The sequence below is a fragment of the Perissodus microlepis genome, chromosome 11 (genome assembly GCF_051167445.1).
Source record: "Perissodus microlepis isolate ML-2025 ecotype Zambia chromosome 11, ASM5116744v1, whole genome shotgun sequence".
Taxonomy (NCBI): domain Eukaryota; kingdom Metazoa; phylum Chordata; class Actinopteri; order Cichliformes; family Cichlidae; genus Perissodus; species Perissodus microlepis.
Window position 1 is genome coordinate 29,643,503 of NC_140471.1, and position 12,251 is coordinate 29,655,753.

Consider the following 12,251-nt stretch of genomic DNA (forward strand, 5'->3'; position numbering starts at 1 on the left):
AAGAGAAAGAAGCTAACTGCAAGTTGACCCGAGCACTATCAAGAGCAATCTCGATACCATTTGAATTATTCTCCATAGAGTTTCTTATCTTGCATATAAATGGATCCAATGCCACTCTCTTAGACTGCAATTTGTAGCTCTCATCTTATTCTGTAGTTCATCGTGAACTGTAGTCCAACGTGCAGAAAAACCCCTGTGTTGAGATAACTCACGTTGGAAAGCAGATCAAGATTCAATTTTGCACTGTAACTCTAAACTTCTCTAGACATTATTCAACAGAATAGCACATGAGAAAACAAATCTCTAACACACTAATATTAGACACTAGATGTTTTTTGGTTTTTTTTGTTATATCCTGTCAGCTATTGCACCGATTTGCACCGATGGCACACATAGTTGTTTGGTGAATTCATAGCTAGCAGAGGGATACTGTGTGTACTGTATCCTACACACTCAACCCAGGCGGCGTTCTGGCCTAAATCAGTATTTCCAGGAGTAAAAACTCTCTGAAGTGGACTATCTCCTGCGGTGTGCTGTGGAAAAGCAGAGCTTTGACCAATGGTCCAGCATCATTCTCCCAACATTTTCCAGAATTCATATGTGAAAAAAATGAAGGACAATACAGTGTAGCGATACCATAGGACAAGGGAGACTCTGGAGAAGCAGCTGATTATATTGCTCATTTGTTTGTTTGTAGCACAGTTCTTGGCAATTAAAATATTACTAGAGGAGCACCTTAATTAAAAGTGAAGAGGATATTGTAATGGCAATTTACAGTTCAATTCTGTCTCTCATTTACACACAACAAATGCAATTCCAGTCGATACAGTTTTATTTACAATAACTTTGCTATGAATCACTTAACATTTTAAAATAAAAATAGCATATCATGGTTCTCTAGATCCTTGAAAACTCATACCTGTACTGATTAGTATAGTGAGACCCGGTGTATTTAATAATTAATTAATTTTTTCCCCAACTGTTCAAACTGTATGTGTGAGCGAGACTGTAAGCTAGCACATGAAAGAGAGGGTTTTGGCTACAGGAAACAGCAAGAGGAGGTTGTGGTTGTCAGTGGTGGTTTCCTCATCCATCTGCCACACAACCACAACCTCGCCAAGACACATGCACGCACGCACGCACACGCACTCAAATGAAACCACTCGCCCCCTTTCTTTCTTACTCTTCTCACTGAGGATGTCTTATTCTTCAGTTGCCATTGGTTACCTGGCAATTCAGCTCTTAATGTCAATTACCTCCAGCTTGTTTATCCTTTGTGGTAAACAGCAAGATTGAAGCTCAGACCGAAAGTCACTACCCCACTGCTTACTTTTTTCTAAGAAAAGAAAAAGAAAGACGGACAGAGGTTTTGTTTGGGATGTGGGACTGATTTTGTTTGCTTTAAGCACTGGTGGATGACCTTATAATTTTTTTAGGGAGCAGTTGTTGTTTGCAGTGGCTTCTCTCTACATCACCAGTCTTGTCATCCCGCACAACTGTAATTTCCTCCCTTACCAACATCGCCACATAATTTATCTGCTCATTCTGTGTGTGTGTGTGTGTGAGACAGAGAGAGAGAAAGAGAGGAAGAGGAGTGGAGAGATATGTAGATAGGCAGAGAGATAAAGATGGGGAGGGGGTGTGGGGGGTGAGATGATGGTAGCAGTGTGTGATGAGGTGGGAAATGGGGGGCGGAGGGGAGGAGAGGAGTCGGTTGCCCATGGATACGACCCCGATATAATTTGATTTGTGGCAGCAGGAAGCAATGAGTGAGCGAGTGCGAAGGGAGGGAGGAAGGGAGGATGTGGAAAAAGCAAGAGAGAGAGAGAGAGAGAGAGAGAGGAAGAGAAAACGAGGGCGAGAAAATAAGAGAGGAGAAGGAGGGATGAGGGAGGCTTAAACATGTCGGGTGCAGAAAGGAGCAAGAGATGGAAGAGATGAAGTGATTGTAGGAGAGAACGATGCACAGATTGAAGGTCTCACTTGCTGCTTTTCCTGCTTTCATCCTCAGTGTCTCTATCTTATCTCTACCACTCTATCTGTTCTCTCTTTCTTTCTGTATTCAATTCATTTCAATTATAGTTTCAGTTCAGAACTCAGCTGCCAGCGGAGCAGCCTTCTGCCACAGAAATGTGGCCTCTGTCGATGCAGGTAAACCCTAGAGGCAGTATCAGAATATCATTAAGACGTTTATTTGGTGACAGATATATTATAATGCATTGTAATTACCATAAATGGACAAAAAAAGCTCCTCACTCTCACTCTTAAACATAAAACCAGAAGATGGTTATTCCATTAGGGTTGCAGTTTTGCTCTTAAAAGCCTAGTAAATGCGATTAAATTTTTATGAAGACTTTTTTTAAAGGTCTCGAATATCTGTAAAAAATTGCAGTGAAATCAGTGCAACGTTTGTAAAAACACTTCACTAAATATTAAAAATGTCAGAAATATTCTTGATTTTTTTCCAATTTAAAAGCAAAAAAAGTAAACCAATCAGTCCATTACTGAAATTAATGTAAAATAGCTAAAAATCTTCAAGGTCAAACATGTGACTCCCTCTCCCTCAGTAAACGTCACCAATCTCCAGATGTACAGAACAAAAATCTTTCTAAGAATAAGAATCAAAGATTTAAAGGGACTTTAGGACTTAAGGTTACATAAGAAAGTGCAGTAAACTGCAGGAAACTTGTAAGCATGCTGCACTTCAGGTCACAGCCACAATCATTGATGTCACAGCAGGTTTTTGGCTTGCACGTCTGATGGAAAATGTGTTGATGTCATTCGTGGGTGTGGCCTGAAGTGCAGCATGCTTGAAATCTTTCTGCCTCTTCAACACCATCTGTGTACACATTGACTTTTATTTCCATTTCTCCCATATCAAATGCTCGATATTGTAGCAGTACCTGAAGCCTTTTCTTCTTTTTCTTCTGCTAATCTTCTTCTCCTTGCATGTGTTTGTGTTTGTGCAATCCTGTGTGTTTAATCCAAACAAAGCCAAATCTCTCTGGATTGTAAATACCAGTTGGTTATAGCAGGGAAGCGCTTCTAAAGCCAACCGGCAGACAACAAGGGACCCTGTGCTTTAGCAACACTCCCAGTTCTGTTCAGCTTGTTCACAACTGAGCGGGCTTGTACAAGAGTGTGTGTGTGTGTCTGTGTGTGTGTATGCATAAGGGAAAGGGAGAAATAACGTGTGAGAGAAGGAGAGTGCGGAAAAGAGAGCGGGAGAGAGTGTGTGACATAGAAAGAGAGCATGGAAAAGAGCATATCATAGTGTGAAAGCGACAGAGAGCGAGTGTGACGGGAGAAAAAGGAGTGTACGGACTGAAGTGAAAGTCTGTGCACAAAATACAATCTGAGTACTTGAAAGAGCATGTTTAGACATTCTGTCTAGAAGTCTTTTTTTCCTAAAAATGTCTCTATCTTGTATGTTTAATACACAGTGCTTCCATGCAGTCAGTCTTGCTGTGTCTCAGATACCCAAACCATACGCTTCAGTGCACGATTTGTGCCGTGATTAGAGTCTGGAAGTGCAAAAAGCTCAAATTACACTTTCAGTTTAACTGAGAATAAGCTGGTTTGAATGGCTCTGGTCCAAAATGATATTAAGTCAGGTCTTGAGGGGGAAAAGCTCAACATTTGCGTAAATGTGCTTTTTGACTTTCCTGCCAAGATTGAGAGTCACAGTGAGGTCAGATAATTTACTGTAAAGCTGCAAGTTGTCAGTTTTACTCTTTGGTTTTTCATCAGATAAAACAGGATATAACATGACAATTAGAGAGCTTTAGGGGAGCTTTGACAGATGCTAGCTGTCGCTTATTCTACAGTCATATTTAGTATCAGTTTTACTCTCAGCATTTGACAGATTTCCCAGTGTGTTCCTTTCAGTTTCATCATGCCTTGTGTCTTATTTGCAGATTATAGTTTTTTTATTCTGGTGAACAGATTTTTTTAGTTATATCTATATCGTTTTATTCAAACACATTCAAAATTTGTTGTATTTCAAGCTGAAATAACAAAATTCCTTTCACTTGCTTCATTTCTTTTATTTATTATTTGTAAAAAAAAAAATGCTGAGTAGAACTTGTGTGCACCGCCTGCATCCTTTTCAAAATATTGGCTTTAGTTTAGGTTTAGTATCTAGTTTGTCTTAGCGTTGGTATGCGATTTGGGTTGAATGAAAGAAATATGGTTATCAGCATGTATTTTTCTTTCTTTTTTTCTGTAAATGGTTGCGACCTGTACATTTTGACATTTAATTTCGTAAGTGAACATTACTCTAAACAGACCCTGAAGAAAATTTTCCTCTCGTGAAAATTGAAATAGATCTTTCACTAAAAATCTATAATCTGTGGCTTGTTGCCAGATCCACACTCTAGCTCCGTGGCCCACATCATCATTCAGGACCAAGAGGCTCCATGAAAACCTTTTTGCCTTAGAACAAGAAATAAAATGTCAGAATATGTAGATAATGCCCTTGTTTTCATTTCAGTTTAACTTCATTAATAGAGTGTCGTTTATAATGTTATAAAATTAAAATTACAATTGTTTTAGGGAACTATGAATAATTTTACTAAGATTGTGTTAGAGCTCTCTCAGCTCAGTTTTCGTTTTTGTCATCAGGTGACGTTCACCAAGAGGAAGTTTGGTTTGATGAAGAAGGCCTACGAGCTGAGCGTCCTGTGCGACTGCGAGATCGCTCTCATCATCTTTAACCACTCCAACAAGCTGTTCCAGTATGCCAGCACTGACATGGACAAGGTCTTGCTGAAGTACACCGAGTACAACGAGCCACACGAGAGCCGGACTAACGCTGACATTATCGAGGTAAAGCGTGGAGACGGGAGGGAGGGCAGTGGGTCAAACAGCAGGAAACAACTGCGTCTTTAACACACCTCAAAATCTTTTTAACATCCTTAAAAGGTCCACTTTTCCCTCTTCTGATGTTGGTCCATACATTTTCATTCATAGGTGCTTACTTTATTATGCATGAATCTCAGAAAGTTATTCATTGTTCATGTATCCTCCTTCTACATGGTTCTACCGTTGGAACAATAAAGATTAATTCTTGACTAAACCTATTTTATCCTCTACAGAGTCAGATTGTAACCTTTATTAAGGTCCATTCAATGTATTTTTTTCCATTTGATTACCTTCATTTTAATTAATTAATACATTTATTTATTTTAGCAGATGCTAGGCTTAAAGTAATCTTGACCTAGATACACTTCCTGAACAAACTGTGTTGCCTTCTGTTGCAATAAGGCTTTGAGTATCATAGTTTATTGTACATCAAGTCATTAAAAGGGGAAGCTGGACATTTTCAGATGTGTATTGATTAACTTTCTTCCCAAGAATAAGATTAGAGATTGATATCACTGTCATGCCTGTTTACTTGTAGGCAGGTTAGAGGCAGAGGGTGATTAAGGTAGCTTAGCTTAAAAAAAATCAGCTGATGTGATATATTACATCTTGTTTAATCTATAAAGAAGCCAAAGTCACACTAACCTTCAGTGTTTGTAGCAATCTAACCTTCTTCTAAATTGTTATATAAATTAGGCTTTAAGAAACCGAAGTGGTTGAACACCGCATTTTTAGAGGTGTCATTACATTTTTTAAAAAAAACTTTTTATAACCCACTGTTCTTTCCTTAAATCCCTTGTTACTGAAAAGTAACCATATATTTTAGTATTTCTTTACTATTGCCCAGTTCAGAATTGTGGACTCCAGTCAGTCCCAGTGCTGTTTATGGTTGGATTCTGGCTTGGTGCCTTTGAGCTTAATGGGAGTAGAGAGATAGGAACAGCTGGGCCACCCCGTCTTATCCCCCGCCCCCCTTGACACTCTGGCTTTGGTCGTATTGTTACCTGGAGACCTCTCTGACAACAACAACAAAACACCAACAAGCCAAAGGACAACGCCTAGAACCAGTTGGAAACCACTTCAGCATAAAATGGCCACCAGTTGGAGGAAGAAACTTCTGAGAAAAATAATCTTTGTTCATTTACATATTTACTAGAAGAGAGGTCAACAGAGAAAGTGTGAGGGCAGTCCGTCAGTTCCATTTTTATGTTTATGTAATAGGAATCCATTTGCTTCCTAACGTCTTTCCTCCCTGTGGAAAAAGGCTTCGCTAGAGCTTGTCAGGCGAACATGGAACATATTCACATGCCTTGCTGACCCTTTTATACATAAGGACCCTCTTATGAATTCAACATGAGATGGTTAGGTATGATTCAGCGAGCCGTGTACACTGCAGTACAGCACTTACGCTTCATATGGAGCGTTGACTTAAAGCTGGATCTCGCCTGGCTTTGAGGGTTTTTTTCTCACTGAATATTGCTGCAGGAGTTCACGATCAGTCAACCACAAACATTGTCAACATGCAGTCACCGCCATGGCTTTACTGTCATGTTGAATGCTCAGGCTAAATCGTATTTCAAACAACACACAGCAAAACAGCAAGGTTTGAGACAATGAGATGGCTAGCTCATGAATGGATTTAGGCCATTATTAGTTGGGCACTAGCATTACCTGATCTGTGTCAACAGCAATTTCCCAATCTGAATTTTTTGTCAAATTGCCCTTATGATTTTGGAATAAAACCTTGTGTTGGCAATGGCCTGAGAACAAAAACATAATAGAGTGGGAGTGATTCCCTCTTTTATCAGCTGCTTCTAAATTGCAGAATGTAGTCCTATAAAATTGAGATTGATGCTACAGCAATAAATATTATTCGAACCTTTTGTTCTCCACTAGTTTTTGATTCACTACATTTATGAAGTAAGCGATACCAACCTGTGTCCCTGGAGTGATGAACTTTGACAGCAAATGATGAGTTTTATTTCCCTCTTTCAGGCTATTTCAAATACGTTATTGGAAGAAACCCACAGGCTGCAAACATTGTTTGATTCGATTTATGAAGCGCTCAGAAGCTCATCTGACCTCTAACTGCTGCTTTAAGGCGTAATTCTTTTCCAAGTCCTCTCAAACTGTCCACAAACACCTAAATCAATGGCTAGCTACACTTATGTGCTAAAGGTGTTTTTCAATGGAGAGCGCTATTTTCCGTAGTAGGAACCTACCTGAAGGACTCATTGATTGAATTCAGGTCCTGGATCACAAAAGTCCCAGCTCTGGGTTTGCATCTGAGTATTCTCTGGCTGTGAGATTAAATCCTCTTTCCAACAGTTTTCTTGAGGAATTTCTGATTATAAAAAGATTTTTAGACCAGAACTGTTGGGAAACCATTTTCCTTGAATACAAGAGAGGGTCATACTTGAAGCTTGAATTACTTCTTATATAGCAGAAAGTAAATTCCACATTCAACTAGAACTGATTTCTGTTTTTCTGTTGATGGGATCATTTGGTTCTCATCAGAAATGGCCAAAGTAGCACTCTAAAATCACACATGGACTAAAAGGAATTTGCCAGCCTAGCTACATTAAGCCTAAAGAAAATGCAATGAATAACAGATTTATCCAATTTATTTCACAAAGGGGACTTTGTCTGAACATACTCCTAAACTTCCTGAGTTTTGTGATTTGGGATTTGTCATTATTGGTTATTATTTGGTTGTGTAGAGGCATGAAATCTTTGGGGCCTGAGCAGAATGCTCCTAAGGGGAATTTCATCCAATAAGGGCTTGCATTCAGTAATTGCTGAAATCTCAGTGAAAGTGTTGGTGAAGCAGTTTTGTGTTTGAGTGGGCTGAAGGTAAGACTGAGAGTTTGAGGCCATAATTTTCCCTTCACCTTTCTGTCTGTCAGTTTTTCTCTTCCTTCTACCCTTCCTGGCTTCGCTTCCTCCTAATCTCCTGATTCACTCGGTCACGACAGTTTTTCCCTTCTTTCTTGTCCTTCTCTTTCTGTCTGTCTCAGAGTGTCAGCAGTAAAGCCTTTCTGTAGGCTGTATCTTCAGCTGCAGATGGCTCTTAAGTGTATGCAAGTGCATGCATGTGTGTGTGTGTGTGTGTGTGTGTGTGTGTGTGTGTTGTGGCTGGGCGCTGGGCTGCTCCGGGCCACATCAGCTCAAGCTCCACTGGCTCTGTTTGTGTGCGTACATGTGTTTGTGTTTTCGAGTGTGCCACTCTGTCTCATTCTGTCTCTTTTTGTGTGTTCATTAGTGTGTGTGTGTGTGTATCTATGTTTGAGTGTGTATGTGTGCATGCATAACTCCACCTCTCTTTCTGTTTGCATGCTCTGCAGTGGCCCATGAGAACGCCTCATACAATATTCAGGCTTGGTGAGCCTCTTGGTTGTGTCAGCTTCTGTGTGTGTGTGTGTGTGTCCTACATGGGAGCTTCCTTCCTATACCGGCCTTTATACTGCCCGCCACCCATTCTCTTCATAAGCCAGGAGGCATTAAGCAACATTCGCCAGCATTTGTCCTCAACTGTCCCCTTCCACAGATGTACTGCATTAAACACCACCTTGTCGGGGCAGGTATCAGTGTCGTTTGCCCCTGACATTTTCCATGAATTCTTGCTATTTCACATTACCAGTAGAGTAGCATGAGTCATTTCAGTATTAAAAAATAAAAGCCCTCAGAACCTTTTTCAGAATACGTTATATAGTGTACTGCTAATAGCTGCACAAAATAGCAATTAACTAAAACTGCAGCTTATTTAAATGTGTCTTTGTCACTTTTTGTATGGGAAACCTAAATCTCCAAGGTAATGAGTAAATACAACCATTGCATAAATGTAGTGGAGGGAAATGTGTAATATTTAGCTCCAAAACAGGTTGTTGAAAAGCAGAACCATTGACAGCTGTTAAGGAGCTGATATTCTGCATTAGCTGGAAATTGGAAAACATTTGGCTGACAAAACATTTGAAAAAAAGAGATGATGCAACACAGTGGTAAACATGCCCCTGGTCCTACGTTTTTAAAGCATTTTTGCTGGCATAAAATTCAAAATGAACATCACTGACAATAGCGTTTCTCAGTTTTAACATTTAGTTTTTACTTTTTTAAATCACTTACAGGCTTTTAATCATTTGCAAATCATTGAATTTTGTTTCACACAGTGTAATCACCTTTTTTGGAAGCAGAGTTATTGTAAACATTTGTCCGTAGGGAACAGTGTATTTGTTGGGGACTTTTTTTCAGAGGCAGATAAATACACGCTGGGTGCTCAAGTTAGGAATGTCTATGTAGAATTTGGTCAAAAGAAAGTACTCAACAGTGTCTGTGTTTGTGGTAATGAAAGGAAAAGTTCCCCAGTACAAATGTGTGGCTTGCTGAAAGTTTTTGGATAAACAATGGAGCTTTGTGACACAGCGAAATAAGATAGATCTGGCTTTGGATGCCCTCAAAGTACTCGTTACTAGAATGAATATAGTGTTGGTTGTTGACTGTAACAAAAATAAAGAAGATCATCACATGTATCCTTTTAATAACTCAGTTTTGACTAAGATTTCATTAGATATTTTCTTGGCAAGTTATAAGGGAGAAGAGCCCAATGTCTTTACTTCTCTGAAGGGCTCTTACTGTGAAACACTAGCAGGAATTATTTAGTTTTATTAAATAATTGCTGTAAAGAAATGCAGAAAATTTGCAAAGTAAAAATGACCTAAATCTGTTAACGTGTTCTTGTCCAAAAGAGAACAGCCATGTAAACAGCTTGAACAGACTTGTGATTATTGTAAAATACTTTTTATCTCCATGTGCAATAAATGATAATTATCATTTTGTACATTTTGTACATTTAAATGCCACAACTGTGACTGGACGTGCGTTACAGAAATGCTAGACATAGAGGGTGAGGGGCTTTGAGTGGTGCCCTGTACAGTCGAACAGTCAGTGTGACAAGATTGGCGAATTATACAATAATTATTAAAGATTATCTGCACTGGCACATGGTGTAACATCGCTGGTCAAGGACAGAGCTGAGACATACCGAGTGACGGAGCGCGAGAGTGAGGGAGAAGAGAGAGGGGATAATTGGATAGTCTCAAAATGTGCCCATTTGCTGCTCTGCCTCTGCAAGTGCTTTTGAGTATAAATTATGAAGTGTGGATATAGTCACGCAGGCACACGCAAACTGATACGTGCACGTGCGTACACAGTCTATGCTTCGTGTATGTTGCTCTGTCTATGCTGTACATGCATGCACCTCTGGCCCTAAATGCCTAGATGCACTTAAGTTCATATTGAGGTGTGTATATGGGTGTGGGTGTGTGGACTCTATTCATCACACAGTTAGACATTCCTTCACTTCAGTGCAAGCTTGAGAGGCTGTGCATATGCACACACAGCCTCTCTCCGAGATGCACGTGCTGCTCGAAAGTGTGTGTGGGCAGCCTGCCTCTCCTGTCAGAATGTGTTAATCCGCTTGACTGCAGATCCCAATCAGGGCAAAGAAGGGAAGTGAGCGAGAGACAGAGGGAACACAAGCGAGCGCAATGCTAAAAGAGTGGGGATGAATAGCTGAGGAGAGAAAGTAAGATGGGCGGAGAAGGGGGATGCCCTTTTTCCTTTAAGCGGCTCAGGGAAGACAGATCTCACCAAGAGCTTCAATGCTCGTGCTTAAGGACTTTGGGCACCGCCCTGATCCTCCTGGGCTGCAGCCAGGGGAGACTCACATATTGCGAAATATTACTTGTCAGTATTTTCCTACTAAGCAACAGATTGAGTTTGTTGCTACAATAGCCCTAGCGCTTCAAACAAATAGTATACAACCCCAGATTACCCCACTTAGTGCACACTGAGAAATTCACCCCCCTGCAGAGTTGCATGCCCACTTCTCCTCTGACGTCCTCTCCCAAAAAGCTGATGCCTGTGTTGTCCCGTAGATGCTCCTCATATAATCCTTCTTTGCTGTCTGAACTCTGTGGTCCTCCTGCTAAGACCTGCCATGCCCAAGGTCCTAATCTGGAGTAGAAGAGGTCATAGGAAGGTTTATTGGTGCTTACATTAGTGGTCACCACTCTTACTGGGATTTGTTTCTTCCAAGTTTCTGAATCACAAAACTTGTCTGAAAGGCCCAAAACTCAACCATAATTAGGATTTTTGGATTTATTTATTTGTTTTATGTTACAAGTAGAATTTTAATGTGTTCTCCCTTTTAAATTAGATTTTTTGGGGGGGTTTGTGACCTGATACATTCACACAACTTGATTTGAAACCAAGATATAAACTTGTCTTATGTTTAGTCATTGCCTCAAAATTATTCAAATTTATTTCTTATTATTACTTCACTGTTTTTTGCAGTTGAACTTCAAGGTTAAGGAATGCAATATAATGTCTTCAGTTATGGTCAGTATTATACCACACATTCACAGCATTGTGTTCAGAACAGAGATCCTGACCTTATGAAATAATTAACAGCCCTGTGCTGAAAAGGGGCCAAGATTTCATTAAAACAATATTAAGTACTGGAAGTCCTTGATTATAAAATATGTGACTCACTCCCAGATTGAGTCGTGTTATGGAGATTCTGAATGAGGAACACATACTCCTAGAGGGCAGAAAAATAGGCTTCGAAATATTTTGCTTAGTTGTCATTAGTGTAGGCGGTCATATATCAATAAGACTGATTGGCTTACAGGTCATCTGTAGTTGACGTAGGGCATCATGCACGATCAGCTTCCTCTGATACATAGCAAACCATCCAGAGGCCTCTTGAGGGCTAAGTGAGAGAAGTCCATTATTTTCATGGACAAATAATTCCAGTGAGAGCTGGAGGGGTAATGGCTGTTTATGCAGTGATGGTTTTTAATAAACTAAATGGTTAGAAATTAGAGGAAATCTACAAGTCATAAACTAAACTTTGTCCAAATGTTTAAATGATTAATCCAACCTAACTTCCTGAATTTTATACTTTAATTAGAAAAAAACCCACTTAGTTAGACCATCACAATGCATAACATATAGTTGAGTTTTCATTTACATTTTCATGTTAAATACGCTTTTGACCCTGAAATTAATGCATAATTAATACTTTACACAGGGGAGCACTAGGAACAGGAAGCATAATTAATCTAAATACAAAAGTGACAGAGAGCAGGACGAGGAAATGCATTTATGTTCTTTTCTGTTTTATTTTATTTTATTTATTGATTTTCTGTTTTAACAAGGTGTTCAAAAAATACATTCTGAACCCGCACGATAGCGAGTGTGTGCTTTTTTTTTTTTTTTTTTTTTGTGGGCAGCGAGGACATGACTTCCTCACGTCTCACAGCTTGGCAGGTTACTGACATGAGAAACAACAAGTGCTGATCTATAATACAACATCTGAGGAGCCTGGC

At 39.7% G+C, this 12,251-nt stretch overlaps 1 protein-coding gene across 9 annotated transcripts in view; it reads left to right on the forward strand.

Annotated features, from left to right (window-relative positions):
* The window catches only part of mef2d (myocyte enhancer factor 2d), a 101,178-nt gene that overhangs the window by 42,363 nt on the left and 46,564 nt on the right, over window positions 1-12,251 (forward strand). For all 9 annotated transcript variants that reach the window (XM_084943972.1, XM_084943970.1, XM_084943973.1 and 6 more), the window contains exon 3: window positions 4,624-4,827. In XM_084943972.1, coding sequence (XP_084800098.1) covers window positions 4,624-4,827 — 204 coding nt within the window. The remainder of the gene's footprint in view (window positions 1-4,623; window positions 4,828-12,251) is intronic.